The 17380-nt window shown below is 31.7% G+C and overlaps 2 protein-coding genes across 4 annotated transcripts; one reads left to right on the top strand and one right to left on the bottom strand.

Moving 5' to 3' along the window:
- Positions 1-53: 53 nt before the first annotated feature.
- On the bottom strand, positions 54-4400 carry LOC110999743 (zinc finger protein OZF). Of its 2 annotated transcripts, none has more exons than XM_022268958.2 (8): positions 4243-4400; positions 3396-3882; positions 3060-3208; positions 2725-2849; positions 2065-2182; positions 1687-1802; positions 1106-1249; positions 54-385 (listed from the first exon to the last, which is right to left on the bottom strand). In XM_022268958.2, exons 1-8 carry the CDS (start codon positions 4354-4356, stop codon positions 337-339), a joined length of 1302 nt encoding a protein of 433 aa, XP_022124650.2. In that variant the 5' UTR covers positions 4357-4400; the 3' UTR covers positions 54-336. The 2 variants fall into 2 exon arrangements, with proteins under 2 accessions (XP_022124650.2, XP_045488164.1); XM_045632208.1 differs by lacking the exon at positions 4243-4400 and adding an exon at positions 3987-4089.
- Positions 4401-6265: 1865 nt separating this feature from the next.
- LOC110999742 (MAM and LDL-receptor class A domain-containing protein 1) lies at positions 6266-16543 on the top strand. Of its 2 annotated transcripts, none has more exons than XM_022268957.2 (10): positions 6266-6401; positions 10987-11163; positions 11843-12004; positions 12737-12907; positions 13381-13507; positions 14187-14355; positions 14813-14945; positions 15097-15234; positions 15311-15748; positions 16343-16543. In XM_022268957.2, the coding sequence occupies exons 1-10, from the start codon at positions 6353-6355 to the stop codon at positions 16528-16530; spliced, it is 1752 nt and encodes a 583-aa protein (XP_022124649.2). In that variant the 5' UTR covers positions 6266-6352; the 3' UTR covers positions 16531-16543. The 2 variants fall into 2 exon arrangements, with proteins under 2 accessions (XP_022124649.2, XP_022124648.2); XM_022268956.2 differs by having other exon boundaries at positions 12731-12907.
- The last annotated feature ends 837 nt before the right edge of the window (positions 16544-17380 follow it).

Genomic DNA, 17380 nt, shown 5'->3' with positions numbered 1-17380 from the left:
AACCATTTTTATACTTGTAAAATGAATTAAATTATTTCAATTCATTTTAGGCTTTTAAAGGAAACACTTTTTCCGGATTGAAACTATGTATTGTAAACTTATAATTCTTTAACATAATTATTTTAAAATTCATTCATTTTAGGCTACTAGCCACGTATTAGGGACTCGGACTTGCATTACATAATATTATGTTCTCTAATTGAACAAAATCCATGTTCGTTAAGACGAAAAACCATTAACTAAATTTTGTTAGCCGAATCTATGCAGTTTAACACAAATGTTGAGATAACACAGGCTAATTAAACAATGTTAACTTCTTAGTTTTATTTTAAAAAATCAGACTTCAGTCTTTGGTGCTTCTGGTATCTGCTGTTTGTCATGTTTGCTAAAAAAAAAAAACAAATGCCTGCTTTATTTAAATTGTTCAGTAAAGTTATAATGATATTAATCTATCCCTAATGGGAAAAGCAAAGGACTTTAGTCCATACAGCCAGGTCTGATTTCGATGAACTGTCATAATTTGATAAGACTTTTGTCCATAGGACGTAACCTTTTATAAATTTAAAATGTTAATATAATATGGCTGTACATAATAATTAAAAAAATTACCTATAAATAGTTTTATTTTAAATTATTTCATTCATCTGACAGTAATGACAGTTACATTGCATTGTGAAAAATTAAAAATTTTAAAGGAATGTAAGTAATGTCCGGCTGATATTGCTTTAATACATTCCCTTTGCACTCCAGTTTTTTTTTGCTTGCACAAACCGCCAACCCGAGATGATTTCTTGAGTCGACTTCTTCACTGTTGCTCTTTATAATTCTTATTTTGCGCCGTCATACCTCCCACTGTATTCTCTCCTAGGTTCGTTCGTTTTATTAGTTTCGCTTCATTAGTTGAAGCGACAAAATCAAATTTCTCCATATTTTAGGGCTCAACAAATTTTCCTTCTTATATGACTGATTCAAATGTATCTGGCGTCACTGGAGTGCAAAGGGTTAATATAGTATCCCTACTACTATTATTATTGAAAATTGATCAATCCTAGAAACAAATGAACTAACATTCAAAATTAAAGTTAACATAAATGTTTTAATTTACCTTTTTTTGTGTCTATTTAGAGCACTTCGTTGTGTAAATGTCTTCATGCAAATGTCGCATTCAAACTTATCACTTAAATCATTTCTATGACTACGTAAGTGAATTTTCCAATTATATTTCTTTGCAAATGATTTATCACATTTCCTGAAACATGAATGAAATTGTAGAATTTTGCTCTTGGTGAGTTTTATAATTCAATATTACCATAATATATTGAATATAATGATGTATAAATTGCCAATGAAAACTTAACTCTATTAAATGAAAAATAAAGTTGATGTTTGCTGACAATCAAATACGATTCAAAGACAAGAATCGGGACGTAAGGAAATTTGTCTAACGGATATTCCATAAATACGGATTAGGAGTTAAGCCCCGAATTTTATTAGTAAAACAACAGTATTAGAAAAAACTTACAAGAAACAATTACAATCCACTAACTGATAAAGACGCAAATGGGGGGGACGTTTTTTGAAGCAATTTCATAAGAATCGGTTATCAGTTTGATAGATGAAATTTTTGGAATGGGATAATATTTGAGTATGATATGTATGTAGTCATATAAAACATGTTTTTCTTACCCACAAACAAAAGGTCTATGTGTAGAATGCTGAAGCCTATGGGCAGTCAACCCCTTCTTATCTTTCATAACTTTACCACATTGATCGCATAGGAATTCATTTTTAATACCATGATCCTGAAAAAGTTTAAGGTTTGAGTCTCGAGATAATGCAGTCAAATAGATGAAAAACCCACAAATCCCATCTCCATAGAGGTTGCAAGACTAAAAGAGACAGAACTAATTTAATTTAAAGTTTCACAGAAATATTTAAATAGTTCAAGCAACACAAAAACATATTAAATTTGGACATATAAATAATATGGAAATCAAAACTCATTAATACAAAACTAGTAACCTCTATAGCTTAAAATATTTTAAATCATTTTTAATATCATACCTGTAAATGTAAATTAAATTTTCCCTTTGATCCAAATTCCACAGAACAATACATACATATATAACGCTTCTTTGTACACACTTCTGGATGAAGAGATATTTTGTGAGATGTTAAATATCTGTAATATTATTTATTATAGTGACAATATTTTTGTTTACAATTACATTATGAGTCATAACATTATTTATTTTAGTCAATTTATAGTATTATTTTATATACCTACTTTATACATATTTATATTATATTATCACATTATTAAAATAATTGTTTCACGCACATAATCAATAATAACATTAAGTTGATTATTAAAAACTATAGTTAATCTTTGAATGTTTTTGGTAGATTATTATAAATAATCCTTGATTGCTATTTTATAGTTGTCAATTCAACAATAAAAAAATATATGTTAACAATAAAAATTGTAATGAATATTAAATCTACACAACAGTTGGTCTGTCAATATTTAATAATATAATTATCTAAATCATATAATTTTAATTATTCTTGTTTTAAGACATTTGTATTTCCCCTTTAAGGAACAAGTGTGATAGAAAAACAATCCTTTAATGTTAAGCCACTGGCCAAACTCAGAAAATAACAATATTAGTGGTAGCTAAGTTATCAAATCATGATGATTTATCAAAATAAAATCAATATTACCGATCCATGTGAAAGCTAGCTCCGCAGATATTGCATACATAATCCTTAATGCCTTTATGTATATTTTGATGTTGATCATACCATGTTTTCACATGAAAGCCTTTTCCACAGTCCACACATGTATACTGCAGATAAAAATATTGTTATATCTTTTAAAATAAAATAGTACAATCTAGTATATCTAACACATTATAAATATTTGTACATTTTATAACAGATTTATTTTTACATAATATTAGGATGTGAAGAAACCTTCCTATTCAAAAACTTAAACATGTCCACTTCAAACTAAGCCAAAGAAGTCATATTTAGTGACGAGAGGTCAGACAACTAACCTTATATTCTTTTGTGTGTGTTTTCTCATGATTTTTAAGTACATGACTATACCCACTACTGTAGCCACATTTGAATGAGCAAGAGAATTTATTAGTACTATGTGATTTGCCATGATTCAAAATGCCATATGCATCGCTGAACAATTTACCTGTAACATTTAAATAAAAACATATTCTTAATTATATGAATAACATTTATATCAATGAACTATTTTAATTCATAAACTAAGATTGTGGGAATAATCTGTTAAGGGACTGATGGGATTTTATTATTACAAATTGTATTCACACACATCACCCAAGAAAATATGATGAACATTAAGTAATATGGCTTACCACATATTTTACATACAAATGACACAGTATGTTCAGAACTCCTTTGCTCTTGATTGCTTTTGAATTGTGCATCAATAAATCCACTTTCTATTTCCAATTTAATATCTGGTTTCTTTTCTAAATAATGTTTAAATAGCTTATTTCTTGTTGAAAAAGATTTAAAACACATTAAGCATAGATTAGGTTGAAAATCTTTAATTTTATCATTTGATTCTATTTTTACTATGGTATCATTTGTTTTTTCTGCTTTGATAATATTGTTGGAGGTTTCTGCTGCATATTCATTAGTATCAGATGGCAAATTTTCATTTTCACTTATTATATCACAGGTTTCATTTAAATTACTTTGCTGTTTTTTAAATCTTGATACTTCCATAAGTAAAACCCTTTCATTCTCTATAATTTTTTCTCTAAATGATGCAAAGTCATTAATTTTAATGGTACAAGCAGTGCATACTTGTCTTGGCAAATTACTGTTTAGCGAAACCTAAAAACAAAATTTAATTTTCATAGTGGTCATATACCAAAATAAATGTTTCAAATCATTCGACAAAGTAGGAGAAGTCTGTTTGGAAGTTGGCTAATTATTACCATACAGAGCCTTGAGATATTGGTTTACTTCTTTGTAAGAAAATAGTTAAGAAGCTTCCTGTGGTTCTGACTTGTAAAGGCAGTTAAACGATAGAACGATAGTAAACATTTCAACGATTGTCAAGCGCAGAGTTACGGTGTAAAAATCAAACAAACAAAGTTCATGTTAAACAAACCTATAGATGCCAAAAGATGGGTACCGCAGTTGTTAACATATTTACCTCACGAAAAACAGTAATAAAATATATATACATACCTCTAATAAAAAATATTTATATAAAATTTGGGTCAATCGACTATTTTTTGTTAATTCACTCATACTTTGGCTGCATTCTTTATTCAAACAAAATCTGCAGATTTCATTCATCATCAAAATAATATTCGATTAGCTTTTATTTATTTATATTTCGCTGTTGACAGCCGGTTAAGTATAACAAATTTTAGAAAAGCGTCAACTTCAAAATAACATTGACAATAATTATTGACATTGACAATTATAAGGAATTATTAATTGATAAAAAATTTAAACTTGCTCACCATGTTTATTTATTTATTTATTTATTTATTTATTCACACCTCGTTGCTAGAAAGAAACACAAATAACACAATATATATATAAATTATAAGGGATGCAACGGGCGGCCTTATCGCTAACAAGCGATCTCTTCTAGGCAACCCTAGTAAGAAAAGAAAACAATAAATAAAAAAATGATGAGTGCAAGAAGTGCATAACCAGAAGTTATATAAAAAACAAAATATATTTATATTAATCTATAGAACCTTAATATAGAGAAAATAAAAAAAATGTTGAAAATAAAGAAAATGATGATTCACCTTGATTGTTTAACAATCATTGTTATTAGCTTAAGTTATCTTGTCCACTATTTGGGACACTATTTAAGAAGAGTTTAATCCTTAAATACCCAAAAAATTACATCAGCTATCTGTCATTGTTTATCAAATAGAAAGATGATCAGTGATCTACGCTTACCAAACTTTGAAAAAAAATGTACATTCTGGAGTGTAAAGTAACTTTATGAACCGCGGTTTTATGTCGTGCCTTAGGAGTATATTAGCAATCCGCTTTACTCGATAACTTATTATAGTAAAGTAACTAGTCTTATTATTATTATACTCGCGAATTATACGCGTTCTCCTTTTCCGTTAGAACTTGTTCCTTTAATATTTAATAGCGATACCTACCGATAATGGGAAGGCAAGGACGATGTTAAGGTCAAAGATGAAACCACTTTGCTAATACTCCTACTGAAAAGAATAAAATAATAATTAATAGGTACTGAAAATTGGTGGTATTACTGTGGCTCTACTATTATAACGACACATCTGATTTACTTACTTATTTAGTATTATCAAAGACAAAGTTGTCTTTGGTCTTATACTTAAAGAGGTACAGAGTTACAGACAGATATTATGTATTGCAAGTCCCTAAAACACATTCCCTAAAAATAAAACGCTGAAGATCATTAGATTATTGTTCAAATTATTGTACTGGGGCCGTAGTGTATATAGAAACTTGAAAACTAAATTTGTTTGATAATGACAGTTCGTGTCGACAAATTTTTATTTTTTATACAGATTTAGTTTTCGACTTTCTATATAGGTACACTACTAAGTAAAAATAAATATAATATGATATCTAAAAACGTATATATACCCCATAGATTATACAAAATTAGTTTTTCTAACGCAGTAGAATGATTTATAAAATCTCTCAAACATTTCTGAGTCACAATTTGTGAAGATTATGAATCAGCAGGGGTTGAATGATAAGATACCTATTGTTAATCTGTTTTTACAAAACAGTGGTTGATAGTATTCATGGCTATCGGTGGAAAGTCCGCTTCCTTTGATAATGAATGGCGTATTCCGTTTATGGCAAAGAGTAAATCATAGATGTGCCACTGGACAAATTACAATTTAAACGAATTTCATAATACAGCAAATTAACATCGAGGGCTCCACCAAAGATATCAGCTTTGGGGATTCCAATTTTCACTTTTTAAGTTTAAGTTTAAAGTTTATAAGTATTGTATGTTTTCATTTAAATATGTTTAAACACAATCAATTAATATTTTTTAAGCGATAAATATTTTATTGATAAGCATTTAACTATCTTTCATTTTTTTTAGAATATTCAAAAAACGTTAACAGTGATCAAAGATTTGTTAATGAAGTTTTATGTAAATTGACACATCTGTTTATTAACCACTCTATTCATTAAAACTAATGCCTGCAATACATTTAGTTTATTTAAAATATTTGAACCTCAGTACACATTCTAGTCCCAATGTAGTAACTTAATTTAAGGGGTTTAATTTTTATATTGTTAAGTTAACCTACTTAAAATGTTTATTCATAGTGTATTTATTTTGTTAATTCTGGAATTCCTTGATGGTAAGTATTTTTTTTAAATTTACAATTAGACAAGAAATTATCGTATAGAAATGGTGAGAACGACAGTTGACTGAAGTTGAAAACTGTCAAATATTTTTCATCTGAAGTATGACATAAGCGATAAGGTGTATGGACTAAAGTCCTTTTACTATCCCATTAGGCATAAATTAACATCGTCATCATCAACCTGGCTTCATCAACAAATTTTGCCATGTTTGTACCTTCTCAAAAAAACACCATGAATAAAGCACTGTCAAGCAGAAAAATCCATGGCAAGTCAAGCTAGTCAGCTACTAGCTCGATCGTATGTATGTATAAGTATAACCCAAATGGCATCAAATTTTAGACATCAGAAAAATGATGATCATGATGTCCATCCATGTCCAGGGGTATAATGGCTATATTCCATCTCCCTCCCTATTTTTTATTACTTTGTATTACTCTAACTCTAACTTAAGACTCAATTAACGCCTCTGTAGTGTCCAGAATAAACTTCAATCAAAGCTAAGACAAAGTGATGGCACTGGGTTGTTCCTAAATGATATTGATAGTTCTCGAGAGGTATGATTTCAACTGTTTAATTACTCATACTACATAAGGCCGGAAACGCACGCACTAATATGGCTTTCCATGGACCCTTTTTGGGTGTCCCATGGGCGAGTATTAAAGAAATTAATGTTATTTCATTAAACGTGTAATTATTTCAAGGGGAAGATGATTAAATTTTAAAGGCAAGGTGCCTTTATAGTGTGGACGAGTATCTATATCATAAATTTGACACAAATTCTAAATTGTGTGGATTATATATAATTAATCTATCTATATTGTACAATTATCTTAGCAAATAAACGATTAATCAATCTAAATGGCAGTGGAGGAGTATTCTCGCATCCATTAATTCCGCGCATATGGTATTGTTAACTTAAGCGCAGAGCTTTGCGTCGAGTATATTTGTGTGAGCAAAATGCGAATTATAATGCGCATCCTATTTTGAATATGTTGTTGAATTTTTATAGTGCTATAGCAGGTGGCAGGAGGATTACCTTAAGTGATGCCGCCCATAGACACTCACAATACCAGCGAGCTCCCAAGTGCGTTGCAAGAATTGGTACGCTCTTTTCTTGAAGGAAACCCTTAGTCGATTTGGATCAGTTATACATCCGTGGCTGGTTCTATATAGGTGCGCGTAAATCAGCCTAAAATAACACTTAGTTGTGGAATTAAGAATTCATGGCTACTTTATTTATGGACGGTGCGATTCTGAACAAAGACTTGATGGGGGACCAAACCATTGCCACAGATTCTTATTATTTTTTTATTATTATTTTTTTTAAATTACACATAGGGCTGTTCAAGTATTAGTACTCTAGTCAACGAGTTTAAAAACGTGAAAAATAGAGATAAAGGTCCTAAAAATATGAGCGATGGCTCGTTCAATTCAAAAATCATCTCTAGAAAAATGTTTTTTTGAAGGATTTTGGTGCAGGTTTAAAATTGCAATTGTATAACAAAATAATAGATGAAAAAATGATATTTCGTTTTTTGTTAATAACTCGAAAAATAGTAACATTTAAGCAATTTTAAATTATGTCAATGGAGATTGGGAAAAAATTTGTTAGTAAACAATTGAATAACAATTAAAGGTTTAAAGCTTATGACATGAAATCTGAGGTTCATAGAAAGAACACAAAACCTAAAGAGACATTCATTTTAGAAAGCCGAACAATCTCTAGGGTAGTTAGCAAAATTGTCCGTGTTGGTATGTAAGTACTAAAAAGGTATGCTAGGCATTAAGGAGAAACGTTCGCGAGGGCAGCTAATATAATATATTAATTCTCTTCATTATAACTCTGTCAGGGAACAAAAACGTGACAAAAAATTTCCGTAAAATAAACGACTTACAAAAATCACATTCGACATTTGTGTCAATCTCAAAATAAATCGTAATATTCGTAATAAATATACACTTATCAGCCGGATGCACACACATGTCTGTTTCCGATTCTCAAGCGTAGGTGTACCCTATCGACCTCTGAATTGCAAATTTCATATATACGTTACGATGACTTTAGCTGATTAATTAGTAGTACAATAATAACCCAGTGGGTCTACAACCCTATGGAAAGCTTGTTTAAAATCACAACCCATTGCTACTTTTTGTTCACTTCAGATTATCAAGGTATCATTTATTCCACGTCATTAATTTTCAACCTGTAGGCATCCCTACTCATCGGCAAAGAAGACAGCATGGCCGAAAGAAAAAGCCGGCGTAAGAACTCTCGGTACTCTTTTAAAAAAGCAAATCATCAAATAATATTTATTTAAAATCAAATATAGCAAATTAATTAGAAGTAGCCTGTCCAGCACTAGTCCCAGGCCCTTTTATCAACTAGATAATCACTAACTGTATAGTAAGAAATAGTAAATAATTAATTTATATTCTCAGAGAGACGCCCATTGAATTAATTTAAAGTACTGGTCTCAAAGAAGTCTTTTTCTTCGCATGCTATCAAAAATAATTATAATGTTATAATTGTTATAATTTTATTAACCTAGAATCATCTACGAAATGTTCTCTTTTACTTAGAAATAAATAAAATAATTGTCTTACATTTTGTCCTTGTTAATAATGGGTAAAACGAGACATTGTGGCACTGTGCCCGAACACAAGATTAATTAGTTCACGAGAAAATTCTTGGAAAATAAGATTAAGCTACGAAGAACGGCTAATACATTATACGTTTTAGTAATGTCAAAGCAGTACAAGCTAAAAAAAAACGAAAAAAAATACAAGCTTTCAAGCATTTATTAAGGGCCTGTTTCACAATGTCTAGATAAATTCCAAATAAGCTATTTGTTACTTATTGGTAGGATAAACAGTATTTTTGCGTTTCACGACTGTCAGATAGCGCTATACGTCATGAAATGCGAAGTATCGTATTCAAAACTTTTATCTTTCGAATAATTTATGTGTTGCATAGCTATTTGGCACTTTATCCATACATTGTGAAACAGGCCCTTAATCTATCTTATCTACGGCTGCTACACGTGGACATACAACATAAATATAAAAAAAAAACAAAAAAAAATAAGATAAAAAACAAAAGTGATTAATGCCTCACATTATGCCCTAAAACAGAATGGGGCAATAAAAAGATGCACAGATAAAAGGTGGAGCTTAAAGATAACGAAATGGTAAATATGAAGGGTAAGGAGCATCGGGAGCCCCAAAGGTAGATCGAAAAATAGAAGCGTTAGCAGGAAGCTAATGGAGAAAGAAAGCTTTGGACTGAGATATTGCTAAAGCAGTACGCCTTTACCCGTGAAGGGGTTAATATCATGAACACTAAAGGAAGTTAGGATATTAGAATAACATGAAAAAAATATATAATAAATCTTATCTGTAAATTCTACTTTTGTAATGATTTGAAATTAAACGGGCTTGAATTATTATTTATTAAATATAGACAGACATTACATTTATTATTAACAAACACACATACAGAATCATACAAAGTAAAAGCAATACAAAAAATGCGCACTGTCAATCAGCACTATGCTGAGGAGCAGAGTGTTCCACGGCGCCGGTCAATCTGCCAGAGACCGCAGCAGTTTATTGGTCAAAAAATAAAAACAATTGCTTTTAGTCACTATTAGTTATCACTAGTCCTATTTAAACTTCAAATGACTCTCGTTTAAAAGCTAAATAAGTTCAAATATTTCGAGCGAATACAAATTGTTCGCTCTTGCACAAATGCAACAATACGTGTTTCAGAATGCAATTCTGATATTGAGTTATTTCATGAAATATTTTTATATATTTTTAATTTTAAGCTTCAGTTAAAAATAAAAATACTTAGGTTGAGTTTTTATGAACAGTTTTGTCAATAGTAGACAAATAATATAGAATGATGTAGGCGGGAAGTACTTGTTATATAACATAAAATATAAATCCGCTCTATTGGAAGATTTATAACTTAAATCTGGGATAATGTGAACGTGTGACTAATTGAAAAATAAGGGCTGCTGGCATATTAAGCTTAATAAGCCGTTCAATTAATGGCCTAGCCTTTTAACCTAAACGACGCCGTTTAACTAGCGGCCTGAAACATGTTCAACCATTTGATGAAACAGCTAGGAAAATGACGTTACAATAAACCTATTGTAACTACTAACCAGTAGTTAAATTTCCGATGGGACAATCATTAAATTTATCTTAAACATGTGGTGTCGGAACTTCTGTATAGAAATAAATCAATATAATTTCATCGGTCTAACTAAAGTGCTGTCGCCTTTTATTACAGTGTAAAAACTATTTTACAGGAAGGGAGAAAAGACTAGGATTTCGGTTTAACAAATAAGATATTATTTTATTTATTTATTAAGTTTACGACTTAAACATATTATTAAATCTACTGATTATTTTACAAAATTAAACCACACCAATGAGAACCACACAATTAAATTACCAGATATTTTCAGTACTTAAAGCAGAAAAAAAATCATCAACAAAACAGCGAATCAGGTTCCAGAAAGAAACCCAACAATCTAAAACCGACATTATACTATTAGCTCTGTTTTTCAGCCTCATCTTCCCTAACGATATCGTGTGTGATGCCGCGACTGAAGCACGGCCGAGTTCGCCTCAAGCAGAGGGCCAAGATTGCCAAGTTTGATTGTCAAACGAAGTATCAACTTGTTGGCAACGTGTATACCTATTGTCGTGATGGAGAATGGGATGTGCCATTTCCCGTTTGTGTTCGTGAGTATATTTTGCGTGTGTACTTAACTCATACATCGTAATTTCAGTAATTGTAGAAGTTTGATTTCTATCGACCTGTGGTTTCGGCGTGTGACTTACATCTGAGTGAGTTTCATCCCTACTGGGAGGTTTTAATACTGAACCAATGTTATATTAACACTCGCTCGGTGAAGGAAAACATCGTAAGGAAACCGCACCCTAGGTCCAAAAAGTTGTCAGCATGCGTCTGGCTCAAAAGGCCTATCTGAACTTGCCTATTAGAAAAAAAGGTCCCGAAACAGGAACAGATATGTAGACACAGACCTGGAAGAAACACAGAAAAGGATAATTAATGACATATAAAATGCTACCATCCTACTTTTACAATCATCGGAAACAACGATGATTGTATTCGATGATTCGATTCTTAAATTAATTTTTGATTCAAGTCTCCCTTTAACATAAAAAAATCACGCTAACATTTGTTACAATTACCTGGTTTTATACCCCAAATTTGTGTTAAATTAAGTACATTTAAAACTATGAGGCAGTAACTAATTATTTTTGTTATTTCTTACAGTAATGTTAAAAAAAATCCGCAAACTTGATACATATCAATGTCGCATTTTCATTTATTTTAAAAGCCACAGTTTTTAATGTCATTGTGAGACTGAGGGATTTTGTATCATTTAATCACCAGGGCCCGGTTGTACGGTACCTTCAATCAAGAATGGAGTTAGAATGAGCCAATTCGAAGATGCATGGATCACGTACTTCTGTATGCCAGGCTTTCAGCTCATGGGCTCCCAGGTCATCTACTGCGATGGGACCAGATGGAATGCCTCTGCTCCGACGTGTGTTGGTAATAGACTCTATCTATTGTTAATTTTATGAATTGTTTAGTTATTTTATGTTAGCCCATATGAGACTGTCATAGTCTCATGTTAGAACGAGTACAAAATAAATTGACTTTACTCTACAAGAGGCTGTATGGAGTGTATCCCTTGTATCCGTTTATGTACCCGACCCTGTTTATTCTGGGTTTGGTGGGTTATGACCAGCTACGCCTCAGAAAAGAGCTAGCTTTGTTAGTGGATTTATTTAAGATACTTACGGGTCTGGTTCAAAATCTGGATATAATAGAGGGATTGCGTCTCCGGGTACCGAATGATAACCTGAGGCGGAAGTCTAAACTTTTGGATGTACCGCGCGCACATTCCGACTTGGTTAGCGAAGCGCAACTCACGCGAGCAATACAAATAATAAACCAAACTTTTATTGAGGTAGACCTATTTTTTTAACACGGGCTGAGTTGACAAGAGTTACTTGCTATATTGTTAGGTATTAGTTTTAAGGATATTAATATGTATATGATTTTTATGTAGGATAATCGGTGTGGGTAATAATGTATTGTTCTATAGAATTACTGTACAGATAGAATAATGATATAATAAAAAACGTTTTCCAGTCAAAGTATGTGTTATTATTAAGACTTAACAAATAAAAGATAATTGGTAAATATAAATAGTATAATAGTAAATAAAATATAAATTAAATATAATCTATATAAAACCTTTTTTTCTCTAAGCTACAGATACCTTAGAGGGTCCCAAACTTAGCTGTGACTTTGAGAATCCAGACCTCTGTGGATGGAGGCAGGATGAACTCCACGATTTTGACTGGAGACGCCTCAGTGGTAACACACCAAGCACATTTGTGTATACAGGCCCTTCGTACGACCACACTTTGGGAAAAGGCAAAACAGGTAAGCAAAACATCCGTTGTACAGATTCCACTTTTCTTTGGAAATTCGACATTGAGTGTCGTAGCCCCGTTTCCCCTCCATAACAAATAGATGATATTTTCCTGTCCTTATTTGAAATTTGGATTAGTAGTATTCTGTTAGCTGCCTAAATAAAATTGGGATAAACTGTAAATTATAGCTTTTAATTATGTTTATTGTAAATAAAATGTAGGTCTTTTCCTAAGAAGGTTATTGTGATATAATTAGTGTTATTATTACTACGACATTTTAAGTAGCTTCTTAAACACATACAAAACGAAACAATTAAAGCTCACTGTTTTTAGATAAATATTTTAATTACAGTGTGTTACACAAAATGTATTTTACATGACTTATAAGCCATTTCAAATGTATTGTTATCACCTTGATACTGTTCCAATCAACAAACAGTGACCGCTTCCTACCTAACTGAAATAGTATAAAATCTTTTTCAGGATATTATATGTATATAGAAAGTACATCAAGATTAGAAAATGACACAGCGCGCTTCATATCACCGATTTTCGATACTTCATATGCAAAGGACGGTTGCTTTTCGTTTTGGTACCACATGTTTGGAAAGTAAGTATCTTTTTCTTATTCTTACTATCAATAATATTATTAAGATGTAAGGTTTGTGAGCTGGTTATGATAATTGTTTTATGTTTAGAATTTGCCATTGGGTATGTATATACGTATATATATATTGAGCTATGGTGTCTATTATACTCTTAAACAGAATGGCGGCAAAAGAAGCCCGTCTTCACTGTGTGATATATATTATATAGTATATACTATATCTACGAGTATTAGAAGCATTCAATGTATATTTCTTTTTTTGACAATCATAACTGTATGTTACCTACATGAATAAATGATTTTTGAATTGATTTCATTTCATATATGTATAAGAGTATATACTATTTATGTATATATAGTCACCACATATACAATTCTTATACTTTCTTGATTTGTCTATGATATATCCAAGGAAAAATGTGCATTAATTAAATAAAATAACCAAAACATTGTCTCTTGATATTTTCGTGGTAAAAATAGTTTATTACGAAACTAGACAGGCTCCCATGCGTCAAAATGTTAAAGTTTCGATATAGGGTAGGGACACATATCTCTAAGTTTCTGAATGAATTGAATAAATACGTTTCGTAGCTATTCGCCTCGCTATACAGCGATTGTGCGTACTTATTAACTAAATATCCCTAATTGCCCGAAGTGCGACTTTAACATTCATAAATTCCAGAACGTGTGGTGGATTAAGAGTTTACCAGAAGCCAGACAGTGTTGACATAACTACTATGCGTCAACCAGAGAACCGAGATAAATATATTCTATTTGAGCAATGGGGTAATCTTGGTAACTTCTGGTTTCAATCGGTAACAAATCTCACTGATGTCTCGGAAAACTTTCAAGTAAGGGATCATTTCATATTTATTTTATTAATAATTTAAATTTAATTTTTTTCAATAAAAAATATAATTCAATTAAAAAATATTTTATTTTACATTTTTAAATACTATATTTATATTTACGACGTACATATAAATCAAAATACATCGTAATAATTTAAAAAATATTAAATTTTTAAAAACATAATATACCTAACATAATATGTAACAAAATTTTTTTATTAAATAATTTTTTTTTAATTATTCTTTTAGAGTAAAATTTTCAATAATATTTAAATATCAGTAACAGGGTATAACTTATTTTTTTTAATGTATTAATCCGTTATAGAATAAATATTAATTATGTCCATAAAGAAGATACTTAGTTCGTATAATTTTTTAATACGAAATTATTTTTATTAACACAACGGAAATTGGTCATAGAACTTCCGGTTTAACTAAGTTCATTCTGTATCCATAGATTATAATAGAAGGCATCCGGGGTTCAAGTTACACAAGTGACATCGCCATTGATGACGTCTCGATACTTCAAGGGGAGAATTGCACTAAAGCAGCCATGTCTGCTATTACACCCAGTCCTCCTCTAGATATACGTAAGTATCCTAAACAGCTGGGACTAACGCAAATAACTAAAGCAAATTTGGTCCCTGTTTACCTTTAATGCTGGCAGTGGAAATTCTGCCTTTTAAATTTGTTTTAATTATCTATTTGTCAAATAAATTAGTTAATATTCCCGTATTTCAGCTGACACGTGTGCTGGTAGATGCTCGGTGTACGACCCAACGGCGGAATCTCCTTACATGCGATGTGGCTGTTCCGTCGCTTGCTTTTCCGATCATAACTGCTGTCCTGACTTCTTCGATGCCTGCATTTTTGCGCCTGGTAAGATTTATTTTATTTTAGACATATTATTTTAAACTTTGTTTATTAGGTTATTTCTAAAACCTTATTTTCACAGATTCAACGATGTTGGACGAAGTATCAGCAAATACAGAAGAAGCACCACAAACGCAAAAACTTATACAAACAACGCCAAAAACTACCTCGACATCGACAACTACTTCTACAACCACTTCTACAACCTCCACTACATCTACTACAACTACTACGACTACAACTCCCAAACCAACTACAAAGGGAACTAAACCGACAACCCCGAAACTGACAACACGAAAAATAACCACCAAACCTCCACCGAAAACGACTCGGACTATAACCACTAAAACTACTAAACCAACCACTGTAACTACTAAAAAAACCACTAAAGTGTTTACTACAACTCCAACTTCTCATGGTATATCCAGAACTATAGAAAACCATGATACATATCATGAATTAGTGGAAAAGGCGAAGAAGGAACAACGTATTGAAATAAAAACGCTTCATAGAAAAGAAAGTAAGTCAGATTTTTGTTTGATATTCCAAATTTATTCCAGAGTATTTTTAAGTGAAGAGCTTGTAGATAGAAGTATTGGCCTAGAAGGTTTTAGCGTGCGACTCTCATTACTGAAGTCGTAAGTTCGATCTCCGGGAAGTGCACTAATTGACTTTCTCTGAACCTAAGTGCACGAGCGCTGAAGGAAAACATCGTGAGGAAATGGAGTGTCGAAGGCGTTTGTCAGGCACAGGAGGCTGATCACCTACTCGCCTATTATTTAAAAGCTCGTTTAGTCTGAAGAAGATCGCTCGTAATCCTCAAGGTGAAATGCGCCTATAGACTTTCAGACTCCTACTGTGCTCTATATATGAGCTACATCAGTCAGTAAGAAACTCTATCTAAATTCGTCTATCTCTGATTACTAAGCTAAATTATCAACTAAAAAAAATTATTTGTCGCGATAAGGACTATATGTATTTGGTTTCATTCGTTCATATTTTGTTTACTGTGAATAAGATATTAAAATGATTCTGTTTCGAAAAGTTATATTTACGTCATTTAAAATATTTTTTTTACTTATTTTTATAATTGTACAATTACATGTTGTTACAGCTGCTAAATCTGGAAGCGCGTGGATAATCGTCTTAGTATTAGGTGTAATACTGTGTGCTGGTGGTGGCGTATGGCTATTATACACGGGGCGTTCGGCGCGTGGACGCATCGCAATCGCGCGGTTACGAGGCCGCGCGCAGAACGACCAGGAAGTCAGATATCTGTCTACTGACGTTGATGATGATTAAAGTTTATCTGTTATATTGACTTTTTTTTATAAGAAGGTCCATTTATTTATTTATAAACGCTTACCAACGCTCGGTACACTTATACACCGGTACAATAAATATAAAATACAATTTTTCATTGCAGGAAACTTTTACAATTGCTATATAAATAAATTACACTATTAGGTTTAAATAGTACTAAAATACTAAAAAAACATTGGCGTTCAAGAAAAGAGCATTTCTGGCAATGTTGTCAGTGTCCATGGGCGGTGGTAGGAGAACCTTCTGCTTTCCTGCTTCATTAAAAAATTCGCTTATTAACTTATTTAAACCCTTTGGGATAATTTTAGTGTCTTTACTATTCATTATATAAAATTATCTAAGACATTACATAACAAGGATCCCCATCAGTTTATTTAAAAACTTAGATGACAATTTATTCCTGAAATACACGCCTAAAAATATCAATGCCATGCATCAAATAAATCCTAAATATCCATGATTCAAAGAAAACACATTCTACCGTCTCTTTATAAATATATCCCCGGGATTAAAACCTAATCGCATTCAACTGGGGCATGACCAACTGAACTACTAAGTTGATTAACTTACGACTTACTGAACCTATGAAAACGTAACCTCGAAACCTTCACGCCTAACATAAGATACTTCTTTATCCCAAGCTCTGGTCCTTGTCGATGGCGTAACAGCATTCCCGTCTATCCCATTATCCAGACTATACAAACCGTATCTGGCAACACCGGAAGCGCGGGATATACGAATCGGTGACCTCGTTTCTAAATATTACCCCGTTTTTACAATGTCACCCAACATGAGGGCGCAGCCTTCAAACGTTATCGTATCGATCCAC

Source organism: Pieris rapae, chromosome 18 (genome assembly GCF_905147795.1).
Source record: "Pieris rapae chromosome 18, ilPieRapa1.1, whole genome shotgun sequence".
In the NCBI taxonomy this organism is placed as follows: domain Eukaryota; kingdom Metazoa; phylum Arthropoda; class Insecta; order Lepidoptera; family Pieridae; genus Pieris; species Pieris rapae.
This window is presented reverse-complemented; position numbering and strand designations above follow the sequence as displayed.